Source organism: Lissotriton vulgaris, chromosome 9, assembly GCF_964263255.1.
Source record: "Lissotriton vulgaris chromosome 9, aLisVul1.2, whole genome shotgun sequence".
NCBI lineage: Eukaryota > Metazoa > Chordata > Amphibia > Caudata > Salamandridae > Lissotriton > Lissotriton vulgaris.
In genome coordinates this window covers 900215176-900228169 of record NC_141697.1, presented here as the reverse complement: position 1 = coordinate 900228169, position 12994 = coordinate 900215176, and the positions used below count along the sequence as shown (strand labels likewise).

Here is a 12994-nt window from a genome sequence, read left to right as displayed (position 1 = left end):
GCAGCTGCCGGTTAGACTTGTCATCACATATCTTATGGAAAATAGGACTTTCTGTGAATGTTTGTTTAAGTCCTTTCAAAATGTATGTACAGATATTATCAAGGCCTTGATTCCCAAATAGGATGTGAATGAACTCCACTTCTTTTCAATCATCAATTTTGATATTCTGACTAATGCCTGCATGTTATACAGAAACATATTTTAATACAAAATTAATAATACCATGAAATCATCTATTGTTCAATATCCAGAAACAATAAAGCGTGTTGCTGTTGTGCACTTAATACTCTATGAAATCTATATGAGTGATACTTTTTCCAGACACAAGTCCCACATTGGTGCGAGTGGTGGACTTAAATGCACAAAATAGTTTGTTTGGGACAAACTAAACTATTCAGAGGAGAATGCTATTTCTTTTACTTTTCCAGGTCTTGTAAACTTCAAATATATGGTCTTTAATATACACATTGCAAAATGTTGAAAGGCACACACATTTACCTTTTATTCCCAACAAGTTAAACATAATCATACCCCTCACTAAAATGCTAAAGGTAATTGTCTGCTTAGAGTGTGCACTTTTTTTTAACCCAATTCTGAAATACACCTTGATTGGTCTTGGCGAGCATGCAAAGACTGTCCCTATGTATGGAACTTCTATTGTAAGTGTAAAGGAGCATTACTTGAACATTTAAAAAGATAGATTGATTAATTTGATTAGAAGCTGAAGCTCAATTAATGCTCAACCCATGAAGCTCAATTCATAATCACATTTACTGAGCCTTAATTGAAATTTAGTAATCAAATTTCCATGTTAAACTCTCATGTAAGTTGAGGAGAAGATGATTTCTGTATTATTTTTTTTTGTAGGGGAAGGACTGAAAATGTCCTCTCAACAGTCCAGGATGATGATGATGCAGGTCTTTCTTTCTCTGTACATCCTGAGCATGCTTTTCCTCATGTGTCCTACCTTTGTGGTTGCGGCATCCTCCAGCATTATAACCTCTGACCCAGCGACCATGGAAGATGTTGACATTCCATCTGTCATCTGTAGGGTTGCTCAGGGAATCAGGTGTCAGGTTACAGAGCTCCAGGGTGTCAAAGTAACGCAAGAAATCCTCCATCTGCATCCTTAGTTGGCATGTAGATGTGAGTGGGGGTGAGAAGGAGAGGAGAAAACATGCTTTAGATGCTTGTAGAGAAATCAATTCCTCATTTTAGAGGCACACATTTCACAGTAGTTACTGGAAAGCTTCAGGGTATTAATTATTTAGTTAGACTATTTATGTCCTCTTTGGAGGTTAAATGAACAGATGTATGGAAACTGCCAGATCGTGGGTGTGGATCGGACTCAGTAGAGTGAGAATGCCCAGTATGACTGACTCCTGCAACAGGAGGTTGGAAGAGAGACTGCCTGGGAGGTTCCGCCTGACAAGCTGGGAAGGAAGGCCAGAGGTCCTTCTTGTCAAGAGAATTGTGGAAGGACGAGTCAGTCTGCCTTGGAAACTATAAAGAGAGAGGCAAAGAGAAAAAAGCTGACAATGTTATCCTCTGCTCCTGCTTCAGCACCCCAAAGGGACTTGTCCAAAGAGAGGTCTCCATGGCTAGGACTGACTACAGGGTGTTGAATTCAAAATCTGGACAGGAAGATACAAGTTCCTTGTGAGTCACTATGAAATAGTCCTCTAGGGAGAGTCAGATATTTCCCTCACCCAGAAGGATTGAGTTCTGGGCAGCTACATAGGGCAGCCAGTTGGAAAAGAGAAACAGTAAGCTGGCAATATGTATGGGCCACCAATTAAGCAACAAACTTTATTGGATGGTTATGGTAATCAGAGTAGGCCCCAATCTGTATTAAGGGTAGGCACTAGTCATGTAGAAGCTAACAGAGTGTTACTTTAGAACTTAATGTTCTTACGAAAGGACTCCTTGCAACCCATTAATACCTAGGTGCACCCACAGTAAGGAGTGAAGGAGCGATTCCTTTATAAATGTACCTGGGGTACATGCATAGAAATCCACAATGCTTCCCTCCTGTCTTTAGGACTGAACTAGATATAGTTGCATGGGCGTATGCCCAACTTATTGCGGGGGCATAATTAAAATGATTTCTAGATCGAGCATCTTGATTTTTTTTAAAGGGCATTGAAAAACCCAAGGAGGAGGGCAAGAAACCCTCCCTGCCTCCCCTTCTGTCTCCCCACCCCACAACCCTGGGCAGACTCCCATGGATACTAGGGATGGAATGCGTAAAGAATTGTAGGTGCTGACGTAAAAGCCAAGATGGTATGGGCCATTCATGGACAGCAATTACTGAATGGATACCCAGAGCAGAAACACTGACATTTGTGAGGGGCCACATGACCTGAGACAGAGAATGAGTTTTTATGTCCTCCTAGATGAGGATGTGTTGGACCGCAGACACTTTGTCCATCTGCTGGGGTATTGTTCAGTCTTCAGATTCTCTGATTAGACATTTGTCTTAAAGACCCAACAAGGACCTTCTCTAGAAGGGTGCCAAAGTTGACCTTACCCATTGCTAGAATGAGAATGATGGAATGTAGAAAAATGTATCATCTCGTCCATTAGTGTCTCGAAGTGATGCAGGCTTGGTAATAGATGGGTCAGGTAGAGCGGCAGAGATATGAGGACTCAGTCACTGTGGAAAACCTGCTCACAAGCTGGCAGTGTTGTGCAAGGTCTTTATCAAGGTCACAGTAATAGAAATAAAAGACCAATAGCAAGAATTGTGTTCACTTTCAAAGGGCTGTGTAGCAGCTGGGTGTGTCACACCATTTTAGATTTCAATGCCACAAAGAACGCCTTCAAGAATTGTATCATGTCCAACACCAATATTTGAAATGCTATTTGAGTAATTATGGCTTTCCCTGAGGTATTGGGGAGGGATTTGGACACACGTTATAACAATAATTATTATTGTTATCATTCACAAGATGAAACAAGCACCTGGAAGGTAGCTGCATTTTAAGCCACTAGATTTAAAAGAGACTATTCCTCCATTGGAGGAAGAGGTAGTCTATTTTCACTATTTGCTGGACTCGCATCTGAAAGAAGACAACTGAAGGACAACATTAGAATAACCCCTTTTTTCAGTGCAAGCGTGAGAGGGCACGGTATGAGCACCAGCTGCACTGCTTTCTACAAGGAAAACGCTCTGAGAGCATGTATCTAATGTATACAGAACCATTTTAAAGTATGGGCATAGAGGGCAATTCAAACACAGGGAGATGATGGAAGGAACTCTGAAACTTTTCAGACACTCACCCCCAGTCACAGATCTGGGTTGAATCCATCATGGTTCTTTAGCTCAGCTCACTTTGCCGTCTAGTTCAGACCCAACCATATGCAAACAGTCTTGACCCTGTTCCTCATGGGAACAGTCCAGCCCCAACTGCCAAGCCAGGTCTGCCCTGGACCGTAAACAAGCATCCAGGGACCGGTTTTGGGGTAACACCCCTCATCAGCCAGGCTAGCTTGAATCCAGTGGCACGTGGAGCATGGGACCCATATCTGGACATACCCTACCAACTTAGGGCGAACAAAGCAAACACAAGGAGATGGGTTGAATCAATCATCATAGAGGGCTACCAGGCACTCCCGTTCCAAAGAGGGACCTTAGTAAAGTGACTGGCTTGGTCAGCTTAATAAATACAATCAGAAAAAAACAGATTTTTTTTTATTTGACAGCTGGGCATGCATGATTCGCAGATGCTTAGTATGAATGCCCGCTTGGGCAACGTCGACTCTCATGCAGTTGGCAGCAATTACATTAAAGAAAAAGTCTTTATGTCTAATGTTTTCTCCTAACTTCACCTTACCTCTCCTACTTCACACAACTCATGTTACACTTCTCTCTTGCAACCTATACATCTATATGTACCTACCCTACTCTCTAGTTCAACTCTTTTTACCTTGCATATCTCTGCCTCCTATCTCTCTGAATACACTTTTAACTGTCCAGCTCGCTCTATTTTCCTCTCCCATCTCTTTGTATATGTGCCCACCTCTACATTTCTACTAATCAACCTTTATCTCCCCCTCAAAGTTCTCTTTGCCTCATTCCTCTCTCTGCACCTTGCTGCTGTGTTTCCATCTCATGTTTCCAATTTCCTCACCTTTTTAGCTCACCCTCCAACTCTCTCTACCTAAACGCTTTCTACTTATACTAGCCCTTCTCTATGGCACCACTCCCTGCCTCACGTCTGTCTCCTCTACCTCATTTCTCTCCCTATATTATATCTCTCACTACCTAAGTCATTGACTAGTCCACTATGTCTCCATGCCAAACCTCTCAATGCAAGTCACCATTCATTTCCGATCTCACCCCTTCACCTCTCCTCTCTCATTCTACTTCTGTTCCCTCTACCTCACCTGTCACTATCTTCCTACTTTCTTACTACCTCTGTTTCTCTAACATTACATCTTTTTCTTTATCATTACCTTCTTTTTCTGCCATCTCTCTCTGCGCTTCTTTACCTAGTTCAACCAAATCTCTCTACTTCACATATTTCTCTCTTTATACATCTCCCTTCGTCATTGATTTGTCACTAACTCTGTATCTCTAATTCTTTCTATCTCTTTCTTACTAGCTACCTGTTTATACACCTCACATATCAGATTCTGAGGTAACTGTCTGGCCTGAGTGTTCACACAGAAATAGGAGGGGAGGGGCAAGGCTGGTATGCTGGGGTATGAGTGGCCTTTTTTTTTAATTTGATCATGCTTCTCAGAGAGTTTCCTGATGCCATTTCCTGGTGGGCCTCTCGCGAGTCCATCTTCCCGTCTCCCCTCCATGGAGGTAGGTGAATGGTGGAAGGGGGATTATTCTGCCATCCTACCAAGAAAGAGTGCTTTCTCTTGCCACTTCTGGCTCCTTGTGTCCAGACAGTAGATACTTTTCGCAACCTTTTTTTGTCATTGGGTTTCACCCATTATACTCTACAGTACATATCACTGTCTTGCTATGATGATGAAGGTACAGATGGTTCTTGGCTCCTTTATGGCTCACAGGGAGAAGGTGGAGCCTAATTTAGGGAGTGGATATAAGTATTCGTTCATAAGTTAACATTAAGGCAATAGGAGGTAATCCTGTTTGTGTAATGAGGCAAAACTCAAATGTAAGGACTGTTACAAGAAATTTTAGGATTTGGAGTAATGAACATTACAGGTAAGTAATCAGGGCATTTTCAAGTATTACAGCCAGATTAAGTTGGATAGTAGTAGAATTTCTGAAGAAGGTAGAGTGCACATGTACACCAATTGTACCCGCAAGATGAATTAATGATAATGAAATATTTTTTTACAGTACTTACATGCAAAATATAACAGATCCAAAACATGACATTTGATTTTGCATGCAATGTAGCTCTAATTGTGATCTAAATATTTCAAAGTCCTTAACCTAAAGAATCACATTGTACATGTACAAAAATTTTTTTATTCAACTCAATTGAACTTACATTTTTTCAAGATTAACTGACATTAGACAAGGTTGTCCAAAATAGGAATAATAGCCTGGCCCTAGTGGGTAAATGTTCTTTCTATGCCGGCCCATTGGTCTAAAAGTAAACTTGTTCAAAATCAAAGGTTGTCCAGTTTTGCTATTTCAATTCGTTACCAGGTTGTTTAAGACATGGATGCCTGGCATTGGTTCAGAAGTTTGGATTCATGCCATATCTCCAGAAAAACTATTTAGTTTGTAAATTAGTATTTCAGTGTAAACTCATCTTATGAGGCTATCTTGATGGCTGGACATGGCTCTCCCTGAACTACCCTGGCCACTCCTGTTCATGCCTTCTTAAGAGGTCGATTGGATTTTAAAGCTCACAAACTGTACAATGTTGTCACATAGTTTTGTTAGACCAAAAAGGGCCTAGGCTGCATTTTTCTGCTTCCTAAGATCAGCTAAAAGAGGACAAGATCATGTTTTTTGTTGTTGTTGTATATGGAAAATCACTGGTGTCTTACCAAAATTCTCCATCTTCAGCTTCGACCTGCAGCTGTGTTCGTTGGGCAGGATCCAGAAGAGACCAGAGGGAAGATCTGTAAGGGCAAAGAAGAAGATCAGCCTGAAACAGAGATACTGCAGCTAAGCCTTCTTCAAAAAAACACTCCAACCATTGACAAGTCTGCAAAGAAAGTCACCAAAGGAGCCATCTATCTGCAAAGAAGGTTGCTTTTGATCCCAGTCAGTCATGATAGCTTTATTTCGATAAAAACATATCTTAAAAGCTGTAGAACAAAAATAGAAAAGATATACAATTAAAATCTGAATCAAAATACATTCTAATAGATAATAAGTGTATCCAAATCATTTGACTAGCAAAATTCATCAACAGCCAAGTAATAGATATTAGAATATTAAAAACAGCATTTTCATCATAAAAAAAGCACAACATACAAAAAGCGGGAAACACATATCAGGAGAAATATTTAAGGGTTAGCGTTCAGGGTTCTTGATCTGATGCTCCATACCCATCTCAGGAATTTAGCCAGACCGCAAACATAGAGCTCCCGTGCATCAGTTCTTAAAAGGCGTAGTGCATCAGAGTGGCTACGAGTGCCCAGCTCTCTACAAAGCGGTCTGAGCCAGCGTTCCCTTGGCTGGACAAGCGAACATGACGTGCGCAATTGACTTAAGGGTAGCCTCACTGTTCGGGCAGAAGCTGGTGTTTGGTAGGGAGGCTTCCATTTCGCAGTGAGCTCTCGTGTAAGGGGTGAACCTACCCTAAACTCAAAGTACAGAGCTCTGTCACATGGCTTTTGTATGACATCTAAGTATGGTCCATAACGGGTAAGGTGTTTGTGTTGCATAAACTCCTCTGTCTGCCTACTTATTTTGGGATTAAGGAGACCCTTATTGCTGACCCATGACCAATACACCTTCTTAAGTTCTGCCTTTGGTGGAGCGGTTCTATTTTTCCATGCCTCTTTAAGGTCAAGATCATGCAGAGTGTTTTTAGGTCCTTTAACCATTTAATCTTATGCCACCCGTCCATGCTCATTACTTCGCTTAGCCCCTCAGCGTATTTGGACAATTCTGATGTCCGCCACAAGCGGGCCCACAGCAGGAAGGGGCGAAGACTTGCTAGATCTTTGATTGAGTGGCACCCTAGATCTTGCAGTAGAGGCGTGGTGGGGGTCCTCTGGGGAAGCATCATTAGCTCTTTTAAAAATGTATTTTCTGATCTCACAATTTGGTCCAAGTTAGTGGAACCCCAGAGTTCGGCACCATAAAGGGCTGAACTCACTCCTCTGGCCTTATAGATAGCGATAGCGGGGGCGCTAGGCCTGCTTGTTGAAGAGCGATGCTCTTTGAGAATTGCCCCCGCGACCCTTTTGTGATTCAGGAGCATTTTATGCATGTGAGAACTCCAGAGCATAGAATCAGAGATGAAAATACCCAGGTAATCAAATGTAGTGACCCTCTTTAATGGGACAGAATTTAGTATGGGTGGGGTCCTAAGATTTTTCGGGGGGTTTAGTACTTAGTTTTCTCTGAGTCACATTTTGATCCTACTTTTGACTTACATTATGAATCTGGCTCTAACTCATATCTCTTGCTACACATAGTGCTGATGGGGTGATGGAGGCCAAGCAGTGGCGGCATAAGATGCAACATTCATGATTCTGAAAGAATGAGCGGTCTATTCCTCACATGGATTTTCTGGCTTGTACTTGGCTTCTCTCAGTCTATTCAAGTTATGTTGCCCCTAGTCACATCAGTAGCACATCAAGTCCTTGGTTTTTCATTGCATTCTGGAATTTTTTGATTTGTAATAGAAAGTTTAAAACAACAGAATCAAACTGCAAAGAAAAAGTGAACTGGATGAACAGCAGTTTATCCAGCAGTTCATCAAGTCCCTGTTTTTCTTTGCACTCTGGTATTTGCATGGGGCTGAATGGACTTATCCGTAACCAGCTTGAGATCACTAGCATAGCGATTGACAGGTGACAAGTAATCTGCAGGACCCTCAAACCATTTACCTTCTTACTCAGACATTTTAGTAAAGTGCTGCTTGTGGCTGACCAGGATTCACAATAGGACGGCCAATGCTATCTTTCATAGAGCATATGTTTTGAAAAGGAACCCAGTTTGCAGGTGGTTTACTTTATTAATGGCTCTTCCATGGTTATGTCCTTGTTACACTTTCTATACCATCCCTCCCAATTCTATTATTTTCATCTACGGGACGCAATTCTCATTTCTGTGCTAAGAATTCCTAAAGGAAAAATGTTACTTACCCTGTAAGCATCTGTTCCTAGGGTGTAGTGGTTTCGATTTCAATGATCTGTATAGTCCTGCCATCTAGTGTTTGACTCCGACAATTGCAAGTTGTTTTTCTTCCAAGAAGCTTTTGAGTCACAAGATGTGCTGTGACTCCTCCCTCCTTTGGTCCACAATGCGCATAGGCACAGACTCCATGTTCAATTGTTTTTCACAAAGCAGGTGAGAATATATTTGGAATGTTAAGTGAGTGTAGCTTGGTACATCATGTGTATTGTGCAGTGTCGACTGAGTAATAATGATCAACAATTACAGGCTTTCAGGGACGTGTGTGGGTGAATTTGAATCTACGGCACTACATGCTATGAACAGATGTTTACAGCGTAAGTAACATTTTCCGTTTGCAGCTTTTGCGATTGCAGGTACACATGCTCCCCACAGAATGTAAAGCCTTGACCGCCATAAACAATGGCTACTAGTAGATGATGCAGATGTCATGAACAAATTCTTTAGAACTGTCTGGCCGACCACACCTTACTGGTGGCCTAAAATGTCCACACATTAGTGCTTGCTAAAAGTATGTGGGGTCGACCAGGTGGCCACTGTGCAGATGACAGATAGCAGAATGTTCTCTAAGAAAGCCATGCTAGGATTGGAGTGTGCCCTAAGGGGTACAGGTAAGACTCTCTAAACTTTGTGGGAGCAGGTGTGGATGTACTTGACTATCCACCTTACTATGCCTGACTTGGAGATGGGAGGACTTTTTTAAAGGTTTTGCAGAGTCTACAAAGAACTGATCAGACTTGTGAAATGGCTTTGTCCAGTCAATGTAGTACAAAATGGCTTTTTTGACATCTAGGGCCAGATGTAGGAACCCTAATACCGGTCGGTAACGGCCGAAATTACCGAATTTCGGCCGTTTCCGACCGGTATTAGGCATTATGGCCCCGATGTAGGTAAATTAGAAATACCGACTCTAAATTACCGAATTTTACCGATTCGGTAATTTAGAGTAGGTATTTCTAATGTAGGTACCAATTCGGTAAATTTTACCGAATCTGTAAAAATCGGTATTTACCGATTCGGTAAATACCGAATCGGTATTTGCTATTGAATCCTATGGGCCTTGAAGCCCATAGGATTCAATATCAAATACCGATTCGGTATTTACCGAATCTGTAAATACCGATTTTTGCAAGGGTGCAGGGGGTGTCACTTTGACACCCTCTGGCACCCCTGTTTTAGGCTCCTGTGCAATGTGGCACACATACATGCCCTAAGGGCATGTATGTGTGCCACATGGCACAGGTGTACATGCACAGATGTGCATGTACACCTGAATCGGTATTTTACCATGCAATTGTATTGCATGGTAAAATACCGAATCTTGGAGCCCAGTAGCAATGTAAATATTGCTACCTACATTGCAATGACACATATTCGGTAATTTTACCGGTCGGTATTTTTACCGAATCGGTAAAATATACAGAATCGGTAAATTTACCGATTCTGTAATTTTACCGATTCGGTAAAATTACCGAATTGGTAAAATTACCGAATATGTGTAATTTTTCAGCCCCTACATCTCCATGGCCATTTACCGGCCGGTAAATGGCCAAAAATCGAGACCTACATCTGGCCCTTTGGATGTAGGGGGCTACATTTCAGATTCAGTCATTTACCGAATCGGTATTTAAGAATTCGGTAAAATTACCGAATCTGAAATGTAGGAAGCACTCAAGGGAGTGCTTTTCACCTGTAAGGATTCATTATTTACCACCAACTACAAGTTGGTGGTAAATAACGAAAATCGTTAAAAAAGCAATTGTGTGCTTTTTTAACAGTGCCATGTGGCAGACATACATGCCCTTAGGGCATGTATGTGTGCCACATGTGCACCCATGCACTATTCAGGGGTGCAACAGGGTGTCAATGTGACACCCTGCCACCCTTGTAGGTCTTCCCCCCTTACCGATTCGGTATTTACCAAATCGATATTCCCCATTCATTCCTATGGGCCTGGAGGCCCTTTCGAATGAATGGGGAATACCGATTCGGTAAATACCGAATTGGTATTTACCGAATTTTACAGATTCGGTAAAAATTACCGAATTAATACCTACATACCATTTACCCATTCTAAAATACCGAATCGGTAAAATTCGGTATTTTAGAATCGGTAAATGGTATTTACCTACATCTGGCCCCTAGTGTGCTAAAAGCCATTTCCACCACTGAATCGGGTTGGGGAAACTGGGAGCTCTATGGTCTGACTTGGGGGATAGGATAAAACCACCTTTAGAGAAAAAGTGGCATTGGTCCTGCGAACAAGCTTATTGGTGTAGACCTGTATGAATGGCTCTTGTAAGGTTCAAGTTCAAGTTTAACATTTGTATAGCGCACTACTCACCCAGAGGGTCTCAAGGCGCTTGAGGGAGGGGGGTACTTTACTTATCAAATATCCAAGTTTTTAGTTGTTTTCTGAAGGAGAGGTGGTTCTGTGTAAGGCGGAGGTGGGTGGGGAGAGAATTCCAGGTTATGGCCGCTAAGTAGGAGTAGGATCTTCCCCCCATGGTGGATCTATGGATGCGTGGAATTGCGGCGAGGGCTTGATTGGACGATCGTAGTTGGCGGGTGGGGGTGTAAAAGGACAGGCGTGTGTTGAGGCATTCGGGTCCTAGGTCATAGAGGGCTTTGTGTGCGTGGGTGAGGAGACGGAATGTTATTCTCTTGTTGACGGGGAGCCAGTGGAAGTCTTTCAGGTGATCGGAAATGTGAGCTTGGCGGGGGATGTCTAGTATGAGTCTGGCTGATGCGTTTTGGATGCGTTGGAGTTTTTCTGTAGTTTGGCTGTGGTTCCGGCATAAAGGGTGTTTCCGTAGTCCAGTCGGCTTGTGACCAGTGCGTGGGTGACCGTCTTTCTTGTTTCGGTGGGGATCCAACGGAAGATTTTTTTGAGCACACATAGTATGTTGAAGCATGATGATGAGACGGCGTTGACTTGTCTGGTCATCGAGAGGGAGGAGTCCAGGATGAAGCCCAGGTTACGGGCGTGGTCCGTTGGTATGGGTGCGTTTCCCAGGGCCGGTGGCCACCATGAGTCGTCCAAGGCATCGGGGTATGATCCTAAGATGAGGACTTCCGTTTTGTCCGAGTTCAGTTTTAAACAGCTGTTCTTCATCCACTCGGCTACTTCTTTCATCCCTTCGTGTAGGTTGGTTTTGGCGGTGTTTGGGTCTTTGGTGAGGGAGAGGATAAGCTGGGTGTCGTCTGCGTAGGAGATGATGTTGAGGTTGTGTTGGCGCACGATAGATGCGAGGGGACTCATGTATACGTTGAAGAGTGTGGGACTGAGTGATGATCCTTGTGGTACTCCGCAGATGACTTCGGAGGGCTCTGATCGAAACAGGGGGAGGCGGACTCTCTGGGTTCTTCCGGCGAGGAACAAGATGATCCAGTCCAATGCTTTTCCTTGTAGTACGACGTTGCTGAGGCGTTGTATAAGGGTGCTATGACAGACTGTGTCGAATGCTGCAGAGAGGTCAAGTAGGATGAGGGCAGCTGTTTCTCCGTTGTCCAGTAGTGTTCGAATGTCATCTGGTGCTGCGATGAGGGCGGTTTCGGTGCTGTTTTTGGCTCAGAAGCCGGACTGTGAAGGGTCGAGGGATTTGTTGGATTCGAGGAAGGTGGCGAGCTGACTGTTGACGGCTTTCTCAATGACTTTGGCAGGGAATGGGAGGAGCGAGATGGGGCGGTAGTTCTTAAGTTCAGTGGGGTCTGCTGTGGGTTTCTTCAGGAGGGCGCTGAGTTCGGCATGTTTCCAGCTTTCCGGGAAGGTAGCTGAGTTGAGGGAGCAGTTGATGACGTCTCGGAGATGGGGTGCGATAATGGAGTCTGCATTGTTGAAAATGTGGTGGGGACATGGGTCGGTTGGCGATCCTGAGTGCATGGAGTTCATCAGGCCGATGGTGTCTTCAGTGGTGATTGGGTTCCAGGCGCAAAGGTTGTTGGAGGGGGGTTTTAGTTCGGAGGTGGGTGGGGTGGACTGGTCTCCGGACTGGTTTCCAAAGCTGTTATGTATGTCAGCGATTTTGTTGTGGAAGAATGAGGCTAGGGAGTCGCAGAGGTCTTGGGAGGGAGTGATGTCGTTGTTGCCGGCGGTGGGGTTGGTAAATTCTTTGACGATGTGGAATAGTTCCTTGCTGTTGTGAGCGTTGTTGTCGAGTCGATCCTTGAATGCTGATTTTTTGGTGGATCGGATCAGTTGGTGGTGTTTGCGGGTGGTGTTCTTGAAGGTGGCCAGGTTCAATGCACCTAGGTAAAGTTATGGCCCTTAAGACGGCTACCTTCCTGGAAAGAATTGAATTGGTCATGAGTGTAAATATCCTAAGATGGCCTTGTGAGGACTATATTAATGATCCACACAAGGGAAGGATGCATTTAAGGGAGTATTAGCTTTGTAGGACCCATCATGAATGCCTTGACTATAGGGATCTTAAAGAGGGGGGAATGTTTCCTATTTTGCATGTAAGCTACTACAGCAGCAGAGTGTAGGCATATTGATGTGTTGGCAAAACCAGACTTTTGCAGGTCTAAAAAGATAGCGTATGACATTCTTGGTTTTAGCCTTCAGGAGGTCTAGATTTTTGGAAAGGCACAACCCTTTTCCACTTGGCCGCATAATAGGCATGCGTATTCATGCATTTCTTGGGGAGTTTTAGTTAGCCAAACTTTAGGACCACAGGTGCC

The 12994-nt window shown here is 43.4% G+C and overlaps 1 protein-coding gene across 1 annotated transcript in view; it reads right to left on the bottom strand.

The window, feature by feature from the left end:
- LOC147692465 (calpain-1 catalytic subunit-like) overlaps positions 1-12994 on the bottom strand; it is a 361725-nt gene that overhangs the window by 146096 nt on the left and 202635 nt on the right. Inside the window, exons 8-9 of the mRNA XM_086938675.1 lie at positions 5986-6060; positions 968-1128 (exon numbers count right to left, since the gene is read on the bottom strand). Coding sequence (XP_086794801.1) covers positions 968-1128; positions 5986-6060 — 236 coding nt within the window. The remainder of the gene's footprint in view (positions 1-967; positions 1129-5985; positions 6061-12994) is intronic.